The sequence below is a fragment of the Nylanderia fulva genome, unplaced genomic scaffold (assembly GCF_048542155.1).
Source record: "Nylanderia fulva isolate GAGA-0341 unplaced genomic scaffold, ASM4854215v1 Scaffold28, whole genome shotgun sequence".
NCBI classification, from domain to species: domain Eukaryota; kingdom Metazoa; phylum Arthropoda; class Insecta; order Hymenoptera; family Formicidae; genus Nylanderia; species Nylanderia fulva.
The window spans coordinates 743,138-770,438 of NW_028190347.1; the positions used below are offsets into that span (position 1 = coordinate 743,138).

The window sequence follows — 27,301 nt, forward strand, 5'->3', positions numbered from 1 at the left end:
CGCACGATTTTTCCGCCCTTGTGAAAAATACATAAGAGAGTTAGACATGGAGAATAATTCGAGAAAAATAAAATAATTACAGAAAGAAATTATATCATCATTATAATGTGCTAATTATGTACAATTTGTACTTTCTACATTATTACATATCTTATTTTTTACAAATTTATTTATAATATATTTTACAAACTTTATATAAATATTGCAAGTCATTTTAGTATTCTCTAGAAAATATATCTGTAAGAAGAAACGCAATCTCCCGAGCTATTCATTATTCTTCACGCGATCGAACAGAAGATTTTTTCCCTTCGCTATCCATTAGCAGGTTCTGTGTTACTTATTTACTGTACGTAGATTTTTAAGTGCAAACTTGTGTGCACTACCTGGAACAGCTCGTGTTTGCATCTTTAACCGAGTGCTATACGCGTTTCGATTCTGTTGCCTTTATTTTTGCTGCTTTTTAAGTGTTAATGCACTTTGACAGCGAAATGTCAGATCGACGTGTACGTATTCATCGGCATGCACATCCACTGCATTATGTCGTGCAGTAACGTGATGCGTAGATATATAGGCGTATATCGATGATGCGTCCGTCCCGTGGAATCCGCGAGCAGAAAGTGATTACACAGCGCTACAAAATAATTGACACCAATCGAAGTTAATAACCCGTCGAGCGTTCTCGGAGGATACGGGCTAATCGATGAAAAGCTTTTTCGTGGCTTATTTATTTTGCCGGGGATAAATCGCACAGCAGCCCGACTCCGTCTGCAATTAATATGGTAAACAGAGCGGATTATGCGTGCGCGGCAACTATTTTCGCGAAACCTAACGCCGCACGTGAAAAAAAAAAATATACGTTTTGCATCCTTTTTGCTAATTACCATAATTATCAGCAATTATAGGAAGAGGGATAAAACAAGTGTCGCGTTTCACGACACTTTTAGAATCAACGATCAGCTCGTAACATCGAAAATAAGACGTATAGGTTGAAAAATTAGCATAAAGCGGCATCAAGTACGACAGCAGTGAATTTAATGCCTGTGACTTTGATTTATAATCGAGAATAGAATTAGAGCTCATTATATGTTTACATATTATACAGGGTGTTTCAGAATTGCCGGAAAAGTTTTTAATGTTAGATTTCTAGTATCGTTTGGAGATGATTTTTCCTTAGTAAAAATGTTGAGGGAGGCCATCATTTTTAGCATGTTCCCAATTTTTGCAATGATGTATCTTTATAACGAAAGCTTATATTAAAATTCTATTAAAACAAACTCTACCTAAAATTAATCGAAGAATGTAGTTGTGTTAATTATATTTCCACAAGGCTTAGATTCCAAATCTGCCATTAAAAACTTTCCCGCCAGTTCTAAAATATCCTAGTATGTATATGATTCTCCGTAACGTTTCTCTCTAGAACAGTGGAAGGCGGAAGTCCGTGAACTTTTCTCTTCGACCGCGATCGACGTAGAAAATCCACATTGAATTATGTATTCTAGGCTAATGGCCGTAGCGATCGAACAGAAGTGCATCCTCCGTCGGGGATGCAAATACGACGGGGACACCGAGTACTCGGTGTACAGCCATCAAGTAGTACCAGCCAGCTAGGCAGCCTAGAACGCGAACGGTACACGCGCACGTATAGAGCGCCTGCACCTTTGACCGGTCGAAGGCTCCTCGTTCTCTGCTCCATCCTCCGTCCCCTTTGACCGCCGCCGGCTCGTCCCTCTTCGGGCTAGAGGTGGCTCGAGTGCACGAGATCGCAGGCTCTTTCTCTCTTTCTCTCTCGGTTAGGTCGTTGAGCGCCAGGCACAAGCTGGGCGCCTCTCTGCACATCGCAGTTATATTTAGATTCGCGTTGAGCGGCTCTCTCTTCTCGTGCTTCTTGTTTTACATCCCTTACCCCAGCGCGGAATCACCGGCATTAGCATTATCGCCACCACGAAGAAGGAACTCGGGGCACGCTATGTGTCCTTTCGTTCGTTACCCCACGATTCCGCAGCGGGAGATATCCCGGGGAAGGATATCTGTTTGGACCGTCGAATGGTTCTCTTCGTTGCTAGAATGATTTTTCAGATTTTATGTTATCTTGAGAAATTATCCTCCTTTGTTGTCTACACGGAGAGAATTTTCTTTGAAAATTTACCCTGAAAATCGTGGTGATTGTGGGACAGTATGGTATTGGAAGGATTTTATAAGAGTTTCTCTAATTTACTATATACAATAAAAAATATTAGTAGATACATATTAAATTTTACTATGTATATAATAAAATTAATCGAGTGTATTTTATATTTTATTGTGGTAGATATTAATATTTTTATTGCGGTAAATATTAATCAGAAAATCTTTTATAAAATTCTTCCAATATCATATATATTGTCCCACGATTATCATGATTTTCAGGGTAAATTCTAAGAGAAAATTTTCTCTGTGTATCGAGGAAAATGATCGAGTTATCATTTCGTTCGGATGTGTCTGATGGATATGGATCGTTCGAGGAAGTGACGGGACTATTGTTTAACAAAGTCACTTTTGCTTGGGAAGAAGTGGAACGATATTGTATATGCTTCGATGAATTGAGATATGAAGCAGAAGACATGTAGATGTTGACTTTTCCCTTCTTGCTTTTTTTCATATTCCCCTTTTCTCGGTTGCAACTCGGTCTTGCGAGTCGAATTCCCGGGTAATACAGCCAAAGATAGGATCTTTGAAAATTGAAAAACAACCGAGGTGGGTTGTTACGCTACGCTCGCGTTTTATCTGCTTCATCAACGACGTCATTCTCGATACTTCCATCCTTATCATATGTTTATGAGCGAAACATTAGAAAAATATTGTGCATTGTACGAGTACGACGCTTAGAGAGATACCAACAAACGACGGGAAGTTCAGGGATCAATGGTCTTTCTTCTGCTATTATTTTTGTATTCTCATAGAGAGTGATTGTCTGATAAATCATTAAATTATCGTCGTAAACATTCTCGGAGCCTTTTTTTAGTTAGGAAGCGCAAGTGTATTCAAGACTATCTGAAAACTATATCAAATCATTGTTGGTGGAAAATGATATCCTTACGTTTCGTATATCAGAAAATATACCTACTTCTCTAGGAAATACTTCCTTCAAAAAAAAAATTTAGTGACCGAAGACTTCCATTGCACTTGTGAGCGACTCATCAGCGCCGAACACGGCGAGCAATTAACCGTGAGCATTGTTACTATGTAGAATGGAGTACCTTCTCGAGGATTCTTTCACGGCAATGAAGATTCCGGAGTAGCATATCCGTTTAGACGACCGAACGTCTCAGCGAGAGATCCTCGATATCATCGCTCGTTCGTTCGATTACATCCGATCCGCGGGATCGGAGATGGATTCTCTGCGGCTTTCTCACGAGTATCGGGAACGACAAGCGTGTATCTAAAGCAAAAAGAATGGAACGAAAAAATATGCTCACCAAGAACATTAAAAATGTCAGAGTCTTGAGAAAAAAGCTCTCGACCGTAAAATAAATGACACTTAAGAATTGGTTTTTTTTTCTAAGAATTAGTCAAGTTGCGTTATGAGAGAATTTTTATATTGGTCTAATGTATTAATTATTACATTAAGAAATCGAAGGAGCACGAATGTGTGCAAGAATTAAAGTATTCTTAAATTTTCATTACAATTTCCGACGAGGAGGATATTTGCCGGCGCATAAATAAATTTCGAAATTGAATAAAACATGTTTTCGAGTCTTGCCCTCGCGACTGATGCATAAAAAATCGCGTGACGGACAGTATAAAGTACGTCGCCACACAACTATGTCTCGTACGCGTGACAGGACAAGGTAGATGGTCCTCCTGTTTCGGACTCTGCTAGCGTGTCCTTAATTGGCCGAGATCGAGGCATCGAGGAACTTCCTCGTTTTTTGCATGCACGTTCGCTTGTGAACTCGCTTCGATCGAGCGTATTCGATCAAGATGAAACTTGAACCGTAAAACGCGTAAAGCATGTTAAGCAAAGTGATTTTTTTCAATTCTCTGCTGCTTTTTTCAGAATGTGATATCGTGATATCTTTAAACTTTTGGTGCATTTACGCATATAAAATATCAAAGCAATAAAAGTGACGTCTTTTCCCGTAATTATTGTTCAACTCGAAATTTATATACGCATAATTTTCGCCCTTGAGCCTTGATCGTATAATTCCTTGTCAGATATTATTTCTTCGTTAATATCGCATTCTCTGCGTAATGAACGGTAGCGTTTGTTCAAAAGGAGTAAACGAGGCGCACGGAGAATCATTTTAAACGAAATCGTAACATTACCAATACGCGAAGCACAAATTACGGCTGCTGCCCGCCTTAGGGAATGTGTGCTTAGAACGTGTAATTGTAGTATCCCTTTTTATTTCGCCGACATTAACATTAATAATCCATTAAGACAGTAGCGAAGTCGTACAGCGCCACGTTGAGATCCGAATTAATCATCGGAGTTGATTATCCATCTTTTCGTATCATTAAACCGCGTTCAAGCGTGCATTACGCGGATTTTTCTTGCTCATTCGCGGTTTGTATCGTGTGACCTATTTTTCTTTTTGCTATATATAATCGATATTTCACGCCGTGGGCGCAATCTTTGATCAACACCGGAAGCCCGATGACGTTTAAGTTTTACACGTGAAACGAGAAATATATCTATCTTAGTCTCTTTCTCTCTTCCTCTCAGTCTCTGACGCAATAATAATAGATATAATATTAAGAGATTAAGATTGAAGAAAGAAACAGAAAAAGTTTAATGATAAATACGTCAAAGAAATAATGGCATCTAAAATGAGTTTATAGAAAGTATAAAGATTTCGCAGGATATTTACGCGACACTCGAATTAAAAATATCTTCTTACCATTGCATGCATATCTCTTAAGAAAATATTATTTCGAATGGAATATTAAGGTATAATAAATATTTTCCTTGATTTATTATATAAACAAAAATAATTGAACATATTTAATTTTTGATGTGTAAATATGATAAAATATTCTTTTTTTTTTTATAAGGAATTGCTTTCTATAACTAAAAGATAATATAAAATATTCCATATATATTTTGCTGCAACACACATATGTTTTCCAAACACTGATTAATGTTCACGATAATAGCGTAGCGTAATGCAGATATGTTGCAACGCGTAAATGTCACAATCGGTTTACTCTACACGGCGTTTCCTGCATTTAGAACGTGTCTTGGAAAGTACGACTGTGTCGTATATATGTGGCAATTTCAATCTGCGAAAGGCTTTTCATGTATATAGATTAATATAGTATAATATATATGTATAAATATAGGACATATGTACTTTCCAATTACGAAATTGTCACAGTTATATCATATAATATCATCTGAAAACGTTTATGCAATGCATTCTTGAAATTCATTTTCTAAAAGCTATTACTTCCGACATCAGACACACAAGTCTGATTTATATATTCTTTGAATTGTATTATTAAAATTATTATATCGAATTCACATACACGACCAACTTGTTTTATTATGATTTTTATTAGTTTCGAGAAGTTGAATGAAATATTTTTTATTACTATTTCTTCTTTTCGTAATTTCTTTATAGCTCGCTCGTTAGACAGCAATTAAAAACAGCTACGTCTACGGAAAATATAATCGCGTTTATTTTCGATCATTGGAGACACTTGAAACTGGTTTGCGTTCCCTATCGTTGCACCGTTTAGATCTCAACTCGAGAGGAACGAGAGTGATTTCTTACACCATGTCATCATCGTCAAATCGATCTACGACGAGAAAATCCTTGTTTTCGCTCTTGCAAAAAATATCTCGGTTTATTCTGCGTAAATGCGTTCGTGGAAAGGGCGTACGAGATCATTCGATCTAATGCATTCTTTTTTTACATTAAATAATGAATTTATCCCGAATGAAATAGGTCTTCTTTTTAATTAAATAAAAATATAAAAAAATATAAACTAGATAAAATGCATTTAAAAGTGACATATAATAATGCGTTTAGATAAATTGAAGAAAAAATTAGTAGATAGATCTGTAATAACGTACAAATCAAGTGGTTAGTTGTGTTATGGACAAGTAAGATAACGATAAAAAAAATAACTAGTCGATGCGTGATTAGACGATTAATTACCGAAGGTAAGAGAAGATGAGGGAAACAATCATGCATATTTTCCGGAGAGCGAGAAGGAAAGAGCGCCTGGTCTAAATAAGTACCGAAGGTGGTACACGGGATTTGATGAGCGAACAAGAGGGAATAAGCGAGAAGAAAAGAGGCGCGAGATCGAAGACTGCAATTTTACAAACGTAAGACACGCCGCTGCACAACGGTGCACAGATCCTTTTTTTTCTCCTCCTTTTTTTTTTCGTCTTTTTCTACTCCCTCGCCAACCGCAGACTGCGAGGTTCTGCAGCGAGGCTGCGGCTTTGTTATGAAATAGACTTGAAAGCGAAATGCTCTTTCTCGCTGTTTCTGTCTCTCGCTCGATTCTCTGAACGATCGTTTCTCTTTACCTTTCGGCTCGTACCGTTCAATTCGTATTCCAGCTATCCTTGCTTTTTCGAGACCCAATCGCGTGTCACTCCAGACGATCGTTATTATAGTCGTCGGTTCGCCGAGTCTATATTCCTGCCGTTTATATTTCTGGTTGGAAGAGAAATTGATTGTATTCCTATATACACACAGTCAAACACAGTTGCTTTATTCTTAAAGAAATATTTTTTTAAGCCTTGACTGCAAAAGATATATTGGTTACAAACGTCAAAATCTTGAAAGGAAATATCCCAAAAAATATAATAGGAGCATTAGCAGAAAATGTTTTCTCGATAATTAAAATGTACATTTCACTTTCAAAAATATTGTAATGAAATATTAATAATAACAAAAATATTGTAATGAAATATTAATAATAACAACGAATTACGCGAAATATATTATCATCTCGATTGTAATCGCAGAGCGCAGCGTAATCGAGATGCATAGATAAGAACGATAGCACTAGCTCCGCACGCTAGTGCCCTACAAATACCGCGAAGAAATTCGTATCTTCCATCCCGTCCTTCCACATTCCGGATTCGCGGGAGCGACTAATATCGGCCGATAAGCACGCAATTTCGTCGGCGCGCACTTTCAGACTCGCGTTTACGCCGACAATTATAAGATAATGAATTAATACGCGTCTTTAAGGAGGATACCACGAGGCGAACAGATCGGTGATTAAATTCCTCGTGTTTCTCCTCCCCGAACGGGTGTATTCACCCCCTCGACTCGATAATATACCATAACTCGATGGACCGTTCGCGATATCTTTTCCCGCCGATATCAGAAGGCTCTCTCTTTCTCTCTCATCGGCGCTCTCGCGCACAATATAAACGTGTGCATACCTGTGTATACCTAGCCATTAATAAATTTCAAGATCAAGGTGAACCGGTGCTCTCGTTTAAGCCATGCGATTAATCCCGGGAAACGCGCGTGATGATTTACGCGATCCTGGTGTCGCTCTCTCATGGAACGATTTACGCACTTGCGTGCTTATACCCGCGTTATATACTTACTGTGCGTTGTGCAATAAACACTGACGATATACTATAAATCTCACGCAGCGACGAATACGCGATATGCGTGATTTCGTTCCACGTAATTACGGTAGCGTTCTTCCCGCGCGCCTCATCTTATTGGGCGACAGCGTAATGAGCTTATTAAGCGCGAATTAATCAGTCAATCCGCGAAGCATTATCGAATGTCTTATCTCGGATTTGCCAACACATTTCTACTGCTTCAATTATAATTTATTATTTTATTTTATTTATAATTCTCTCTTTTATTTATTTTTTATTTTATTAATAAAATTCTCTTTAAGAATGATGAGAAAAAATGTTATTCGTGTTACGCGATCGTGGAAACTTTTTTTTAAAAAAATGGACTCGTCAAGTTTTTCGTCAGATCGATCTCGAGAGCTTTGAGTTTACGTCACCGATGACACGTGTCTCGTCGCGAAAGGTTTGATAACGAAACGTCTAACAGATTGCCGTTACTGAATTTCTCCCGCGGCAAATCGATTTGACATCGCGATCTTGCACAATTGGAAAGGTTGTCAGCGGTTGTGTATCGACGATTCTGCAGTCACCGATTGCGCTTTTCTACCGTACTTTCCAATTGATTTCGCGCACGTGCTCTGTACATATACGTATAACATATATCGACAGTCATGGTATAACGTGGAACAAAGCAAGGCAATTCAATTTTCCTATTCACGGAATAATCCGAGTATCGAAGCCGTAAGCTTCGCGAACGCGAGATCCTTCGCTCTTTCGATCGATCGATCGAAAACTCGCGACACGCGAGAAAGAAAATTGCGGCCGCGCAAGCTATTATATATGGAAGATATTAATCATTCTCCCTTCCGGACATAATATTGATATTTCGAGCGTGTGCAGAGGGATACACGTACTGTCAATCCAATTACGGTGTACACGTTTTCTTCGCGTGTCAATGGCCGTCCGCGGCTTGTCGTAATGGCGCTTCGCTACACGACACGGTATAGAATTCTCGTGGCATATTGGCGTCGCGACGACGCGGGAAACACGTCGACGTGTCGCCCGCATCTCCTGGCTTAGCGGCGTAAAAGCGGCCGCTAACGAACACGTGTGCACGCGGCCGCGGCATGGCGGTGTTAATGTACATTGCATAAAATATGACGAGACGAGCGGTTGCAGGGTTCGTGCCATCCATTGCGAATAGCGGCTGCCGGTGCAGCGCGCACCGGCTATATGCGCTGCCCCTCGGTAAACACTGTCATTATAATTCAATTTAATATTAATTTGTACTCGTCCCTGCAAGCGGTGCTCATCCCGCGAGAAGGTAGACGTGAAAAGATTGCGCGATCAACGCTCCCCGATGAAGACCTCGCGACTTTAACGTAAGGAAAGCGCGAATAACACCGAGAGGCGAAACGCATGCGGACAGCTGAAATTATAGGTTCTTGTTTCAAGCCACGTGCTAGAAAAAGTTTTACTTTTTTCAGAAATCGAAGAGAACTTCATTTTTTTTAATTAACTAATTGCATAAGTCATTATAATAATATTTAGCTATTTTCAGTTTTAAGTTTGATATCAGAGTTAATATAATTAAGATACAATTTATAAGATTATATCTTTCATTGCTGATCATTCAAATATATATTTTGAGAGATACGGGATACAATCATGCTTGCTAGACAAGATTTCAATTTTTTAAAAAATCGAAAAGAACTTAATTTAATTTTTTCAAATTAATTAATTTCATAAATTATTATAATAATATTTAGCTATTTCCAGCTCTAAGTTTGGTATCAGAGTTAACATAATTAAGATACAATTTATAAGATTATATCTCTCATTGCTAATCATTCGAATATATATTACGAGAGAGGGGATACAATTGTGCATGCTAGAAAAATTTCATTTTTTTAGAAATTGAAAAGAACTTAATTTAATTTTTTCAAATTAATTAATTTCATAAATCATTAAAATAATACTTAGATATAGATATTTCCAACTCACGTAAGTTTGATCAGAGTTAACATAATTAAGATGCAATTTATATTTCTTCCTGATAATTTAAATATTTAATATATTATGAGTGAGGAGGTATATAAATTTATGTTTAAGAAATGTCTATAAACAGTTTCTCTGAAAGGAAAAAAGTAAAAAGAAAGAAAGAGAACGGGTCTCTTACAACCCGCTAAATCGAAGCTGACAAGTTGATCCGAGATGGACGACGTGCGACCAGTTTTTAAAGACGGGTCACCTTCCAATTAGCAATTATTGAGACGTCGGAGCGATCGGCGCGGAATTTTAAAGAGGCGGTTATTTCGTCTCGAGAGGCGAGACGGTCCTTCGCACAAAAATATTCGCTCTCGAGACGGTGCATCATCGTCAGATATATCGCTGACAAACAAATTTGCCTCGGCGAATGTCTTGAAATGTCATATTTTGAATACATAATTAACATATATATCCATAAATATTGTGGAATATATAATTATCTCTCCGAGATTTCGCTTTTCTTCTACAGATATTTAAAACTCAAACAGAAATTCTGTCTGTCGATTATATAGACGTCTTGTTCTTCGATGTTTTAAAAGCCTTACTCAGCATTTAAACCAAGATATATATGCGCAAAAGAGAAATGTTTATTAGGTCAGCAAAAGTGAGAAACGTTGTCGAAGGTTGAGAACCGTGAGCCACAGGATGATGGATGGTGGCGTTCTTGCTTGTTCATGAGGAAGTTATTACGGTTTGCAGGAGGTGACTGCCGAGATGTGTAGGGAACGAGTCAAGGGTCGACCATGGAAAAAGAGCAGAATGTCGCGCGAGCTCGATGGCACGCGGTTCCTCTCGAAAAGTACCCTCTCCGATTAAGTGGATCGGAGTAATTGGTTAATGATTGCTCTCCTTGGCCGACGATCCGTTCTTTCTTCTCCCGAATCGGTCCAGTTACACGTCTTTATTTTATTTTCAAATGTTCTTCATAAAATATCAGTCGATAATATTTCAGGATAAAATAAAGACGTGTAACTCGAATGTATATATCAGTTATGAAGAAATGTTGTGAAGAATATTTCAGAATAAAATAAAGACGTGTAACTCGAACGATATATATATATATATTAATGTTGCGTTATTGAGAGACAGATAGAGGGGGAACGTAAGAAAGTGTTAAATCAATCTTTTACGAGTTAATAGAGACAAATCCGCTTTGCGTAATCCGATCGCGTAAAATTACGAAAGCGCAAAGCTCGTCGGCGTGAAATTGAAAATGAACGGAACGGAGGTGATTGAGAATATATAGAAAATCGCGATGCCGGATGCGAGCTACTTATCGACGCTCGTCGATCTTAATGACAATGTGTACCTCTCTCGTCGCCCACCGATAGACAAAGCGTGTCGCAACACAACACGCTCCGACGTTTTCCTCTCTCGCTCTTTCGCGCGCCAGCTGATTTATCGACGTGCCCTCGAATTATATGCTCTCGACGCCGCGCCGGTCGGCTTTCACCGACGACATCGTGCCCCTTTTGTCTCCTCGAAGGGGCGCTTTCGACACATCGGCCGCGCCAATTGTTTTCGCCTCTAATCGCGAACATATCGATATGCGTAACGACGCGATCGACAGCGCGGCGGTCCTTCGTCGTGTCGCTTTATCGCGCTCGTAACTATACTTTGCTAAGGAATGCGTGCCGTCTGCAAAAATCGATGCCGATCCGATCGGAGATACCACGCGAATGACCGGTTTTTCATTCGAGAGACTGCAGAGAAAATTCAGCGACTTGGACAATTTCGAATTTATATTTCACATCGAATATTAAAATTGTCGATGCGCGTTAAAGAAAGAAAGCTGTCAAAAGAGATTGTTCCTTTTTAATTTTTGAAAAGCGCTCTTAATTTTTACCGCGAAGTAATGCTGTGTAAATCGTCGAATTCCGTAATGTTCCCAAGATTCTCCGTTTTCTCGATCCCTAGCCTAGCGGTTTCGCGGCCTGTTCTAAACCGGCCTGCGATTAACGCTCGCAATTTACGCGCGGAAGCCGCCGCGACGCGACGTGCACTCGAAATGATTTATACGCGCTCCGTCTCTGTACGTGACGCGTCGTTTACCACCCGCTTTCCAGCGAAGATTAATTAACCCCGTGGCGTTTCGAGAAAGAGAAAGAAAGAAAGAGAGAGAGAAACGTGCTCCGCCTGGAGCGTACCTCGTGGCCCCGCCGGCGCTTCGGTTTCTTAATCCAATTTCGTGGTGCATTAATCTAATTATGCCTAGGCATATGCACGTGACGTGCAGCTATGCCGGCCACAGTGCTGGACCACCGCTTTCGTAATGCAAAGGCGCCCGGACGTCGGCGAAGCTGTCGAGTAGGCGAGAAACCTCCGCATGAGGTGCTCCAGAACTGTCGAAGAGAAATAGATAGCTAGATGAAGAGAGAGAGAGAGAGAGAGAGAGGATATTTTAAAGATAGATTTTCTTTCAACGTGAAGCAAATTTGCATCTTAGAAAAGAAATCATTTAAATGCGAAGAAGGAAAAACGATACATTTTTTGTGAATTTGAAGTTGAGAAACTTTAATTGAAAAATTTCTTAAATTTTAAATAGAAAAAAAAATATTTAAAACAAAAAAGTAATGCGAATAAAATATAAGGCTTTAAACGAAATAATTAAACCTTCTCTTCTTACAAAAATGTTTTTAAACGGTATTAAATTAAAGTGCACGACTTATAAGCGTCTATCGAAAAATTATTATTGCAAGCGGATCGCGAAGTCATCCGAGTCTTGATTCTAGACGGGTTGCTGGGGAAACTTTCGCTTCGACCTATTAGCGGGCACTAAGTTTCACATTAATTACATCATCTGTTTATCGGTTTCATAATAAGGATCACTCTTGGATGTAACCGCGGAAGTTCACGTGCACGCTCGCGCGAATAAAGTATCCAGGGAGAAAGAAGGAATAAGAAAAAAAAAAAAATAAACGAGGGAAGTGAGCGAAGCAGTATGTCGAATAACTTCCTAGAGGCGCGCCTGTCACGAAGCCCCGGGTCATTGGTCACCTCGTTCTTATCTCGTATTGTCTGCGGCCCATCTTATGCACGGTGCCGTTGCGCGATTCACCGTAAATGGAATTAATTCATCTATCAGCTTCGGGGATTATATATAGGAGTCGGTCGGGAGGAGTAAGAAAAGTCTTATCTTTGGGAAACATTTTTCGCCGACAGTTATCTCGTTATTAGTTATCGAAACAATTAATCGGGATGATTGCATTGGTTCATAATTATATAATAGTAATACTTAATAATTGATTACATTTCTAGGCATTATAATATATATTCTAAGAAACTATAAAATTTCTATTTGTTAATCATATATGTGTATATAGCGAATCATATAAGGATTTGCTCTCTTAATAATTATCCGCAACTTTCTCCACCAACGTTATGCAAAGTTGCATCAACTCAAAATTAAAAAAAAATTGCATTGCATATTTGAAATACAATTTATCCTAAACTGCTATTGGATTATTTTATTTTTGTGTAACGCCGTTGAATTCTCGCTTATATAGGTTTTACGAAAGAAAAAGAAATTTAATGACAGAGACGAATCGTCGTCTGCGAGCAAAATATAGTCTCGAATGCTTCTTCTATCCAGACAGAAGCGCATTAAAACTTTGATGCAGCTGTGAAACAATGCGCTTTAAAAGTTGGAGAGCGATTCGCGCGGAATCGTTTAATCCAGATTATCATGTACCGAGTCACGACGTTACTTTTCCTCCAAAAGAGATTCTCTCTGGAGAAATCCGAAACAATCGTCGACACGCCCACCCACGTACACCTATACACAGCTTGATGTACGCTTCGTTAGGTAACGGGCAATAATGTGTTTCGTCGGGCGCATATCATCTTAATGTAACGTGATAATCGTGAGCTATTGTGGTTATAAACTACTACGAGAGCGAGTCTCGTCAATATCGACAAATCCGCTTCGTAAAGCATGCAAACGTTCTCTTATTAGAATTGCATATGTATTGACGAATCTTTATTGTAATTTTAATGGTAATTTTCTTTTAATTATAACGTGATATATTTCAGTTCTTCTTTTTGTCACGGTAAAAAGTTATACAAGTAGTATAATTAAAAAAAAAATTGATAATTAAAAATGATATAGTAAATATTTTATTACGAGTTTAATAATTAATTATATTTTATTGTATAGTTTAATAGTAGAAATTCAAATGCGGCAAAATTATATGTTGCAATTTTATAAATGCAATTTCCGCTTATTATTTCATCATTCACGCCGTAAATATAGTTTTGATATATAATAGAGGTCGTATTAAACTTTTTACATTATTTTACGAACCAGTTTACTTTTTTTGTCGCCATTCGCTGACCGTTTCCGTGTCGATCGACGCAAGTCGTGAAATCATTTATCCGTAATATCCGTGGATCGCGCATGACGATTAGACCATTACTTTTCATAGATAAGACTCTTTTCGGAGAGATCCTCGAAACAATCGTAGACACACCCATTCATGTACAATATATGCAAACCTATCGTGTCTAGTTAGATAGCTCGCAACAATGTTCCGGACTGTGTCGCGTAAATATCCATAGCGTATCTGTCATTCGTCGCACTATTACAACAAATTTCCCTGAGTCTTCACTGTTATATTTGAGAATAAATTTGAGAGAGCACGCTAATTTATTCTCTTCGGCATGTTATTGATCGACCTGATATTTTATACCGAAGAAAGCTATGATCCCATTCTTTTAGGTATACATTTATAGGTACTTGATCAATTTTGCGCGAGGTTTTCCCTTCATCATTTCCCATCTCATCGTTCTAAATGACGAACTAGGAAGTAACGAAGGCACTGCCCACGATACGTGATTACCTGCCATTCGTAGGTTTTGAGCGGTGACCGCCCTTGCTGCGGAAATTATGAAACCGGTCCGTAATTGAAACTTGACTAATGACACGACGGGTCATTGCGTATATTATTATAGAGCCATGGATTGGCATTAGAGCTCCTCGCGCAGGTACCGGACGCTTCGCGGAACCGCAATAGTGCTCTCCACGTGGGAAAGGATGCATTAAAAGTGCATCAAATGTACGCGCTGGTGGGGAAGTATAGTGGCGAAGCGGTGCCGAAAGGCAAGCATTCGTCTGTCGAAATTAACATGATAAAGGCGGGCATACTTTCGCAACAGAGATTAGCCGTACCAGCTCTCCAGCATAGAAACGCTCGAATGCTAATTATTATCATCATCTACATATTTTACCAGATCTAAAGATGAGCAAATGGGGCGGATATGTAGAGCTAAATTATAGAGAAGATATATACTTTATACATATACATTGCGCACATTTTAGAAAATCATTTCTTATTAAAAACAAATTTATTTTAATAATTCTATATACAAATTCTAATTGTAAGAGAAATGTCTCTCCGTGTATATTATATTATTATTTATTTCATTTATAATATTAATTATAAATGAAATAAATAATAATATAATATACACGGAGAGAATTTTCTCTTACAATTAGAATTTGCCCTGAAAATCAAAATTTGATTATGTACAGGGTAAAATGAATCGAACAGTGTAGACATCAATAATTTCTATCGTGGCAAATCTTAATCGGAGAAACTCTTATAAAATTTCTCCAATATGATACATCGCAAATAATTTGTAATATAATAATATTAATCGTTCATTTTGAAATGAGCACCACTCAAAGCGCGCTCGTCCTCGTGTCCGCAGATGGAGCATAGAGGCGCGCCTTGCGGGCAGCAGGAGCAGCAGTAGCGTCCGTCGCTATATCGTCGGAGGGAGACCTGATCCGATCTCGCGCCCGTGGAGGACGCGGGATCGCGCGGGTGCTGCCGAGGCCGTCGACCGCGATGGCCGCGACCGACGGTCAGATCATCGTCGCGGCGGCACGCTGGGCCGAGGAGGCGACGTATCTGCGCGAGTTCGTCTCCAAGTATCGCCTGCCAGCCGTGATCAAGATCACCAAGGGCCAGTACGGCGGACTGGGCGTGCCGACGCTACCGGCCCCGAGTTTGCAGAGCACGGCGTTGTTGATCTCGGCCGGTCGTCGCCGTAAAATCGTGGCGCAGGCGGTGAAGATCAAGGAGGGCCGCCGGGTGGTTGGCGTCGGGCCGAGACTCGCGATCCCGGACTCGTACGCGGGTTACTTCGAGATCCTGAGCGAGGAAGGTCGCGCGGTACGCGGCATCGAGTCGGTGAACGAGCTGTCACGCAGATGTCCGGACGAAGGCGCCCTGGTGCGAGAGACGGTGCGCGCCATCGCCTGTCGGGTGGACGACGATTCTGGGATCGTTGTTCCGGAAGGTACGAGGACCCTGGCAGCCGGAGAGACGATCGTCACCGCCGGGGAGGTCGCGTTACCCGGTCGCGGTCGATTTCTCCGCTGCGTGGACTGTCGCGGGGATAGCGTGCTCCTAGGGATGGATCAACGCGGTCGCTTCAGCGCCCTGGCGCGCGAGGACAACATCAGTGGGGTGCACACCGCGAAGGCGCTTCTCAGCAAGCGTCTGCCGCTCACCGTGAGACTGGTACACGGCCAGCCGCCGCGGGGGCTTAAATCGTCGTCGCAGTTCGTGCCCGAGTTGAGGCTGCTGTCGACCTTCGAGGAGGAGCACGTGTTCGCGCTCCCGTTGCAAAGAGAAGGCGCGGCCGTCGCGCTACCGCTCGCGGCGCCGCTCAAGCTGGTGAAGGCTCGGAACGAGGAGGCTCTGAGATCGATGCAGGAGTTCACGAGGCTGGTGGAACGCGCCTCCCGTTTGGTCGCCGACGTGGCCGATCGAGCGCACGTGCTGGACGGTCGTCTCGGCGAGGGCAAGTCCTCGAGGCAGAGAAGCGGCTCGGGTTTTCTCAGGAGACCGTCGACCAACTCGGATCACGCGCCGTTGGCTCATCATAGAAACAGCAGCAGCGCCGGCCATCATCATCACCATCATCACTATCACAGCAGCAACGGCCATCAGGTGTCTTCCGGTCACTCGGGTTATCGGGACGAGAACAGGATACCGCAGTCATCGTCCGCCTGCACGGAGGAGTACGACGAGATCGATCAGATATATGATTACGTTCGCGGTTTCGCGCCGTTGCCGAAGAGCGTTAGGTCGCCGTACGAGAGTCCGCTTGTTCCCGGAGGAGGTCAAGGTGGCTCGACCCCGCCCTTGACGCCGGTCACGGTGACGATCGCGCCCTTGCTCGACGATCGACCGGAACCGCCGCCGATCGAGACGATACCGACCAAGAAGATCCAGGCGGAGAAGCGGACGAGGCGCGCGGTCAAGGAGGCGCCGCAGCCGCGGCTGGAGAAGCCGCCTCTGGCGAAGCTCTACGTGAAGAACAGCGGCACTCAGCGCGGACGTCCGTTAATGAGGCAGAAGAGCGCGTCGCCGTTGAAGGAAACGCCGCCGGGTTACAAGGGCGGTTCGCCGCTCTTCAATATACGATACAAGAGCCTGACGAATCTTCAGCAGGCCATGGAACTCGACGGCACCCTGGACTCGAGTCACTCGGGCGGAAGGACGTCGGGAGATTCCGGCGCGGGCGCCAAGTTGCCGGAGAAAAGGTACGTCGATCGATTGGATTTTTCAGATTTGCTTTGCTTTCGTTTCAAATTGCCATATCCTCTTTCTCTATTTCTCTAATTCTGTAAAAAAATAATATTATACACATTTTTTTTAACATCTTTTATTATACAAAGAAGTTTATTGAACGATATGATTTTAGAGAAGGCACAACTTCGAAACATATTGTCATTTGTACGTCTTTAATTGTATTACAAATTTATTGAAATTTTGACCTAACTGGCCATAAATGTATGGTTTTACTCATCACTGGCGACTTCATTAATTTTATCGTTATTTAATTATATTAGTTGTCAAAATAGCGTGTTGATAATTCACGTTTGATGAATTCTAGATCGAGACGTTTAAGCAGACCGCGATCGTTGACGAATTTAGTCTGGGAGCTACGAGGTGGAAGTGGTCTTGGTTGCACGAGACCGGAAACTCCGCCGCCTGTCACGACTGCACCGCTGCCACCGACTAAATGTGGGCCACGTCTAGCTGTCACTGTCGTAGCACCGCGACGTGTCGGCACGCTCTACCTCTAACTCGTGAGTGACATTATTTTTTTTCAATCTTCTCGTCTTGGATATTCTGCATTCTTCGAATAACACATGTATATTCTTGGCGCAAGAGAGAAAAAATATGCGAAAGAGAAGCAATTTTGTTGTTTCACGTGCATATAGATATTATGCGGGAGATTGTGGGATCGCAAGTGCGCTTTTACAAAATAAAAAGCATTGCGCAACTAATTGTAAGATCAACTTCCGTTGTATATCTTGAGGAAAAATTGCAAGCTGTGCTCTCGAATTGAAACCTCGCGTGCGCGGCTATTTTCTGAGCCGTTCTTCTTCTTCTTCTTCTTCTTCGTGCGAGCGATCTTCGTTTCCCGTATTTCAGCCAGATGATACGCCGCCGAGCGGCAAGTCTATTTGTCGAACGGGCGGACATGCACATTGTAATTAACTATGTCGATGAAATACCGGTTACGACGTAGTTACAGAGCGTACTTTGGCCGAGGAGGGAGGACTGAATCGTTAAATTCGCGGGACCGATCTCTTGGATGTAGGCAGGATGATCTTTCAACGGGGCGTTTTACTAGACATTATAAGAAACGCGCAACGCTCTTTACTTCCCTATTGCCATAAGTTCTTATTCATTTAATCGCTCCCCCTCGCCGTTCTCGATAATCACCAACGACGTCTAGGAAATGCACCTGTCCGCGAACGATTAAGGAAGTTCTTGCGATTATTGCCAATTATACAATCCACGGATAGATCCATTCTTAATCGCGTATTCGGATGCGGAGACACGCAAAATCATCTAATTTTTTTTTTTTTTTCTTTCTACATTTACCATGTACACATCGCGATTTAATAAACACAGCAAATTATTTTGACAGATTTTTTCCAATCTATATAATTTTGAACAAAATTGTTTCTTAAAATGTTGAATCGACCACGACGAGAGACTCAACGACGTGTTACGACAGACTTACATCATGAAGCGGATATTGTCAAACCGGTTAACGTACGATATTGCACGCGTATATCAAGTGTCTCGTATAAAATGAGATGCGGCGAGGATGTAATTTTCTTGGACGCGATCGTCTCGCTCATTTCTCCGTCCGCTAATCCGCCGATGATAATCGACAGCGACAGCGAGAGATTGAAAGCGTTTCTTTCGTCACGGGTCTGGTTCTGCATCGTACATACACGTACATGCATGCATGCATGCATCGGGCGACAACGAGGCATTTGCGGGAGGAAATTAAGAATCGCGCTAAGCTTCCTGCCGTGCGCATCCGCAATCCAGTCGGGAGAAATACCGATCGGTATTTCTCAGTCGTGGAAATTAGCGAGGTTTACGTGGGTTAATCCTCTCTCTCTCTCTCTCTCCGTACAGCCTGACTTCTCTCCTTTTTCTTCCTCTCGTTCTCTTCGGTCGCGGGTGCCATTTAGCAGACGACTAAATGCCTCACCTTCACGAGAGGGCGGCTCTCGGCTCGGTGGAAACTCGAGACCGAGGACGGAGAGAAAAAGGAGGAGGAGAGATAGTTCAACGGTGGACAGCCTCCGGGTATATAACATCATCCGTGCTCGGTGCAGCGCTATAATAGCCCCGGTTCGCTTCGCGGTGCCGCTCCGTGAGCGGAATTAAACGAGACCAGGTTCAACGGCTGGACACAAACCGTGGCTTCCGGTCCCATCGCGCGCGTCCTGTCCACCGCCCGCTTGCTCGACCACGTATTATGAAAATTATGATTGTACGAAGGGCGCGCAATTTCATCGATCGCGCCGTACAAAGCGAACGACTTCCGATAACGCAATCGGCGACGATCGTACATCCGGCGCGGCCGGATCGTTTGTAATCATATCTGATAGCGTGGAGAATTTTTTTTCAGAATTTATATTATATATCCTCTGGAAATTATGTAATCGTGGGACAATATGGTATTGGAAGAATTTTATAAGAGTTTCTCTGATTGATATTTACCGCAAGAAAAAAATATTAATATGTGTACATAGTAGAAAATTATTTTACATCTTATTGTGGTAAATATTAAATTTTATTTACCAAATTTTTTTTTTTTTTTTTTTTTTTTTTTTTGCATGGGAATGAGTACCAGAGTTTTTATCGTAACTGGAAATAACAGAGAAAAATTGTCGTCCAGCTGAAAATATTCAATAATGAAAAATTTATATTTCTTGTGCACTCCGATTTTTTAAAAACGTAAATCGTACTTGTTTTGGTTCATACACTGAATTTATAAGAGTTCCTCTGATTAAATATTTACCACAATGAAAAATATTAATATGAATATAGTAATATTTATATCTTAATGTGATAGATATGATAAAATTCTTCCAATATCATATTGTTCCAGGATTATCATGATTTTCAGGATAAATTCTAAGAGAAAATTCTCTCTGTATATGCATGCTATACTACATTCGTGAATAGATCGAGTACGGATAATTTCTTTGATAATATTTTTGCACACTAAGTGGTTCAATATATTCAATACTTTTAAATGTCAACATTCGAGAGATCTCTTTCCTGATAAGTTTTAGATAAAAATTCTTAAAGAGAGTCTATGCAGTTTCTCACACGCATATACAAACGCACGCCTGCGTTAACCATAATTTAACCGAGTCTCTCTGCCTCCTTCCAGTTTATAACTGTGTGACTATAATTTGACAGGGAAGGAAGATTTAGTTAGAGAACTACGATTAGCGCGAGAGAGCGATTAACCCGAACGAAACTGGCCGGCGAAACCGGACTGCGAGCGAAAAGAAATTCATACGTGGGAAAATACGCGCGATGATTCCGCAACGAGAGCGGGTTTCGTATAAGAAGAAGGAAGGTTCAGGCCGCGCGTTTCTCTCATCAGTCGCTCACGTTTGCATCCCCACTCTTTCACCTGGACGATTAAAGCTGAAAATTCAGATCTCGCGGCACGAACTTGCGGTTTTCTCTCTACGTAACATTAATTTCGGCGCCGCCTTTCTTCGGCTCGCTCGCGTATTCTAAATTACCCGGCCGTTCTTGTCACTTGCGGCTATCCGCAAGAGAATCGTCGCGCCATTTTCACGTATATTTTATAATGCCCGTAAACGCCACGCTACGAAATTACCAGCTGTCTCTTGGAACGAAACGAGGGTGCTCGCGTCTCGTAACCGTCTCCCTCGGCCGCTAATTAATTAACGCGGATCGAGAAATTACGATATTCCCTCTCTCTCTCTCTCTTTATCTCTCCGCACGCGTTGCTCTTGGTCCCTCCGAAGTGAACATCCGGTGATAAAAGACACGTTAAAAGTCGCGTCACGGGGAGAAGACTGGGAGAGAATCATGCCGATAATTAGAAAGTAATCGCGACCAGTGTCCTGGCGTAGAAGAAGAGAAGAGAGAGAAAGAGAGACCATTATCTCGAAAATTGCCGGGTGTATGCGCCACCCTGCATCCCCCAAGCTCTCTTCTCGCCTGCGCCTGCCGTCGACGACGTTGATTAATATCAACGAATTCCTCCGCGCGTTCGTGTGATTACGCTCGTGGCGATATCCACCGAACGGCTATACGTATATGGGTATATATACGTCGGTTAACGCCCGTGCTTGCATGACGTGCGACGACGCGACGCGCCGAGCCAAGACTGCCGGCGTCTCTCGGCCGCGTAGATATCGCGTCTCTCACGGCCGCGCGCCGATAATATTAAAGCCGATCTATATTCATCGGACGCGCGCTCCCGTTCGCCGGAGATTCCGAGCTCGCCAACGAGTTCGACGTTTACGATCATCTTCAAAATTGCTAGGCGTCCTTGCTTCGTGCCGCGGACGTAGCCCGCGTAGCTCTTCGCTTGTTAGAGTGTTTCGAGAGGCACGATCGAGGCGATCGTGCCTTCAAGAGCGTCGTAATGCAAACCCGACTCGCACGATTTATACGAGATTTCATCCGCGCCTGACGCAACATCTGTGTGATGTAGCTGGGATAACTTGGGGAAGTGTAGAAAAATCATTATTTTACTTCGAGCGATATTAAGGAAATTTTCTACAAAATTTTTCAAGTTTGATTTTCGTTCCTCGTACAGTTTAAGTTTTCATATTTCACACTATGCAGGGTGTATCTGAGTGCGGAAAATTTTAGATGATTCTTTGTTGAAAATTAGTACCTACTCTTATATCCCTCCCTGAGGAGAATTAATTTTTTTTTCCTCAAATTTTAGACAAATTAAAACAATGAAACTTGGATATTTTCCACTAATACAAAGTACATTTATTAATATTTTTTTTAAAATAATTTTTATCTCCCTCTTTGTTGAAAATTAGTATCTACTCTTATATCCCTCCCTGAGGAGAATTAAATTTTTTTTTCTCAAACTTTAGACAAATTAAAAAAATGAAACTTGGATATTTTCCACTAATAAAAAGTACATTTATTAATATTTTTCTAAAAAATAATGTTTATCTCCCTCTTTAGAAAAGTGTAACTCCTCAGAGAGGGATACAAGACTCTGTATATATGAGAGAAAAAATTTTCTATAATTATAATAATTTTGTATCTCGTCTATTTGCTGTAAATGAACGTATGGAGACGTGTTTCGAATGCATGGAGAGTGTGTTTAGCTCGCTGTATTTGAGGCTTTTCGCTTTCTTCTAACCAAAACCATGCATATTTATCGTATCCCCGGTTACATTGCATGCAAATTACGAGCGACGTTCGGCTCTGCGGCCACGTCTCTTCGTTATTCCGTCCCATTGTCTGCCTACATCCTTTCTTCCTGGATAAATGCCGTCCCGACGACGTGTGGTTCACGTGCGTCGCGCTTGTGGGCCCCCGTTCTGAGTCATCCGAGGAATTTTTTCACCTATTTACCGTCGTCTAAAACCATCTACGTACCCGAGATGGCATGTCGAGAGACGACGAGACAACGGCGAGAATGAAAGAAAGAAGTAGGAAAAGAATATTATGAAAAGACTGCGTTGTCAGCTGCTTCATCTCGAAAGCTCTCACTTCAAACTCACGCCCACGTGAATGACGCGATGTATACTTGACTAAAGGATGCGTCCTGCATTCTGTTTCATTTATACATTCTTTAACTAATATGAGGTTTTCATTTTATAATTTTTTCATTAAATAAAAAATCGAGAATCTTGTTAAATTTAAACTTTTAAAAGGAAACAGATAATTAAATATATTTTTTTTAAGTAGACTTAAATTACAAATGGGTTTCGCTTAAGTGCATATATAGAAGTGCAATTTCGATCAAGCGAGAAAGTGGTGTTTTCTTGATTCAAGAAAGACTATCCGCTTATGAGATGATGTGATTGAAACTCTTCGTCTCAAGGATGCGTGCAAAAAAAATATTAATTAATCGTGAACATGGTCATTAATAAAGCTTGTATCTCCAATCGAGAGAATGAAACGAGGGACAGACAAGTCGATAAACAAGATTAATACTTGCGCTGTTGTTTTCACGTTTATAATAAGGTTTCTCCTAAAAACCTAGAATATAATATTTCTAATTTTATCATAATATTATAATTATTATATACTTTATTAGAATATTACAATAATTTCTGATTTTATAAACTCTTGGACGTTAATTTCATTCTCGTTTTACAATACAAAAGAATTTTTGCTTGGATTCGAAATTTAATCGCATCATCGCATAATCGAAAAATATAACGAGCCCCAAAATTCGGGTTTAAACGTAATAAAAAAAAATCTTGAAGTAATTTACAATAAATGACGACGTTGCACATCGTATCGCGCGAAAAGAAAGGGATAATAACACGTTGCGGAAACTCGCTTCTTAAACTGGCGAATTTCCTACGAGAGACCGAGGCGACAAACCGCGGGTCACGCTTCGCCTACGGAAAAGGGTTTGGGGGACTCGATGTGAATTACGCAAGAGCACGTCAACACTTTGTTCCTCGCGTCGGCAATTTTCTCCGCGAAAGCGAAGCAAATCGATGGCATTGTCGGCGTGCCTAACGCCCACGTATCTCCGGATGCGTGCAACGAGAGATAAAAGTACATACGTACATGCGCTTTGAAAATGCGTACATACGTACTCGCATCTCGACGCGTGTAACTTATAATTGGTTTACAGCGGTAGTCGGACTCGGTAAATGAACCCGCGGAAAATAGAGAAAGAAGGGCTTCTCGGCAGAAATGCCGCCGCCTACCTGCGAGGTGCTTTTGGAAGAAAGAAACAAAAAAGACACTTTTGTTACATTTCCATATAACGTATCGGAAGATTGTATCAGTTGCAATATAATAATACAGCAATATTGATTAATAAATTAAAAAATTAATAAATTCTTGCTCGTTGAACCTGGTAATATGCATGCACTCGAGATCGATTATCGTCGGCGAAGCGCGGAAAAAAGAGCCAAGTAGAAATATCGTTTTCTAGTCAGCCGTCGAGAGTCCGAATTGACGTTGCAGATCACGTCTCTATACTGTTGATCTAAATTTAATACGTGTTTTATATTTTTGTAACTTATCTATTTCATATATACACTTAGTATCAGATATTTGTTTTACGTAATAATTATAATCTAATCGCAATGATTAAATATTTTGAATTTAAATTAACTCGAGGAATGAAATTATCTGTCAGAGATACGTATCGTAATTACGTATAAATATTAATTTAGATAGAAATAGATTAGTTTTATTAGGTCAACATAGTTTCTATTGAATATGAATAGATATTAACATTCTTGTCGGTCCTTTCTCTTGAAACTTCTCATCCGTTGTAAGCATTTGTGCTCGTATGCGTGCACCTATTTTATGAGTCTCTCTACTCATTCGAGTAGAGAATTCGCAGCCCCGAGACTAAAACCAATTTTTCTCTTTTCGCTTATTCTTGCTCCGGCCGCAGCTATAGGTATAGCCATGAGTGTCCATGATAACGTATCTACGCGTATGTAAAAGTAAGGATGAGCTTGTCGGCACGCATACATAGTAGTGCATTATATAGTATACCCAAGTACAGTATATACGCAACACAGTAGTATTGCACTCGCGGGCTTTTTGCGGTGCGCGTGCACGTGTGAGTGCATAGAAGTGCATTTGTGCGTGGGCGGAGACCAGTAGCCGACTCGCCGCACGGCCGGTTGATCGGCCTGTTGGACCGTGACGTGCCAACCACTACCACTTTATTATTACTACTGCACTCCTTGTGCTAGTAGTGCTCCGCGTTCGGCTCGCCGTGCACTTCTCCGTGGATTCACGAAGGAGAGTTCTCCTCGTCTCTCGGCGGGCGGCGACTCACCGTGAGTAGCATATATACCGCGTCCAGATAACGCAACATATATGTATATGTATGTATATACATATGTGTTTGCGGGTATGCGTGTGTCGCTCGCAAACCCGCGCGCAAAATTGCCCAGGGTTTATTACACTTGCACCGATGAAATTGTGCATGCGCCGTTCGTTACGCATCTATCTCTATACTCGAATACCATCGGTCGACTGGCAGGAAAGTACTCGACGTGTTGTCGGAGAAATTGGCGCAGATGAAGCGGAAAGTACGATGGAAGGGAAATTATATTGAATAGCCATTGAAAATGTGTAAAGAAATGGAGTGTTTCAGTATTTTTTTCAAGTATAATTATGGACATATACATGGAGAGAATTTTTTTTTCTTAGAATTTATTCTGAAAATCATGTAATCGTGGGACAATATGGTATTGGAGGAATTTTATAAGAGTTTCTCTGGTAAATTTTACATAAATTTTACATATAGTAAAATCAATCAAATATATTTTATATCTTATTGTGGTGGATATTAATATTTTTATATTACCATGATTTTCAGGATAAATTCTAAGAGAAAATTCTTTCTGCGTAGACAAAAATATTTATTATCTTACGAATTTACAATACTGATTCTCTCTAATTAAAATATTTGAAAAAGGAATATTAAGAGACGCGATTCATTTTTCGTTTACAAATGAAAAATGAGTATTTTATCGAGCTTTCAGGAACTCGAATAGATAGAAGCAAATACTTGAATTAATTGAATTTTAGCGCGAATGTCGGTGTCAGTTTCCGTCTAGATTACAGCCTTATCACTCCGCGAGCGCCCGATGTAGTTTCCGTCTGCGTTTTTCTCTCTCGTTCCCCACGCGTACAAATTCGCCGTCGTTTTATTTACGGCGGCTTTCGTCGTGGAAAACGTGTGCATCGCACACGCGTTCCGTTAGAACGTCTACCTTGTAAACTATCGCCGGGCCTTGCTAAGCCGACCGCGCGCGATCAGCCCGTATAGCTGTCCGACTGAAATTATTTGCAATGCGCCACGGAGAGAGAGCTCCGGTTATACTAATTTATAATACTGCAAACGAGACTTGATAGAATCCATTTGCTCGGAGTAACGCACGGATCGTGTACGTCGCGCGCGGGCTGAAGCGAAACGAGGACATGCAGCGAAATATTACTTTGACGCGAGAAGCCTCGAATAAACTGGTATCTCACTGATATACCGTGCGCGCGTGTATATGTATATGTATGTGTGACTGCTCTTTATAAAATGATTTCGAAACCGAGCGTGATATTAATAACTCGAAATTAGCGAGAGCAAACAAAACGATCGCGTCTCGTTAAATCGTGTACGTGTACGAAGACTTGGCATGGAAAGTGGGCTATAAACGGGCAGAACAGAAATCTCAGAATAAGGTAAACGATGCTTATTTAGCGCGCGGAGAATGATATGCATGAAAGGATAATCTCCGCGTTCTTGATTTTGTGTATTATAAATTATCCTACGCCCGACGTTTAATAGAGCGTTTTGCAATCTAATTGGGACTCTTAGCGCAAGAAGAGAACAAAATTACTCGTGTCATTTAGCACAAGATCGCGGATTTTTGCAGAAAAGAATCCAAGGTCCTTTGTATATACATATATACGCGCGTACGTAGAACGCTTATACGCGAGGCGAGATATCTCAGGCAAGATTTCTGCCTCACTCTTGTTCTTGCGTAATCGGCCGTAGCGCGATGCATCTGCATTCAAGATCTGCATCCCGATCCGGAGGTCGATGCGGAACGAGAGCTCTCGTCTCTCGATACTCTCTCGCGTTCGCCCCGCTTTTACGATCTAATCTCTTCTTCTACTCTCACCTTCGATCGCGTTCGCTCGTTTACCGAACCGGGAGAGGAGCAATTCGCCCCGTGGTCTCTCGATACACCTCCTCTTCGCGAGTGCGCTGGCGATCCACGTCGACCGGTTTTTCGTCGTATATAGATGCGGCCGCGTATAAAATCTCGCGGACGGTGCTTGCCACCGATCCAGAAGCAGCTGCAATCGGACGGAGAAACGCCAGCAACCTTCTCCTTCTCTTCTCTCGCGCTGCATATATGCTACGAATCGACCGGGTTGATGTTTTACGACCGCCCGTGAAATCAAACTGCACGCGGGGTTTATACGATGTGCGGTTTTGCGCGCGATGCGTTTTTCTCATCGCCGCGTCGATCGAAGACGAACGAAGGGGACTCGTTTCTCGCGGTCGCGAAATTATCCCGCTGATTAGCGAGATATTGTGGAAATATCTGTCGCTGCGAATCGCGGAAACATCCGCGTAATTTATCGCGCCGCGTCGCGCTATAGTGAAACTCATCGTGAATAAACACACGGACTGTCG

General features: G+C 41.4%; 1 protein-coding gene across 5 annotated transcripts in view; it reads left to right on the forward strand.

Annotated features, from left to right (window-relative positions):
* sano (CABIT domain-containing protein serrano) overlaps positions 1-27,301 on the forward strand; it is a 146,121-nt gene that overhangs the window by 99,312 nt on the left and 19,508 nt on the right. For all 5 annotated transcript variants that reach the window (XR_003821197.2, XM_085483921.1, XM_029313453.2 and 2 more), the window contains 2 exons: positions 15,305-17,150; positions 17,504-17,699. Coding sequence is in view for 4 of the 5 variants with exons in the window: in XM_085483921.1 (XP_085340047.1) it covers positions 15,445-17,150; positions 17,504-17,696 (1,899 nt within the window). In the remaining variant the exon portion in view is untranslated. The remainder of the gene's footprint in view (positions 1-15,304; positions 17,151-17,503; positions 17,700-27,301) is intronic.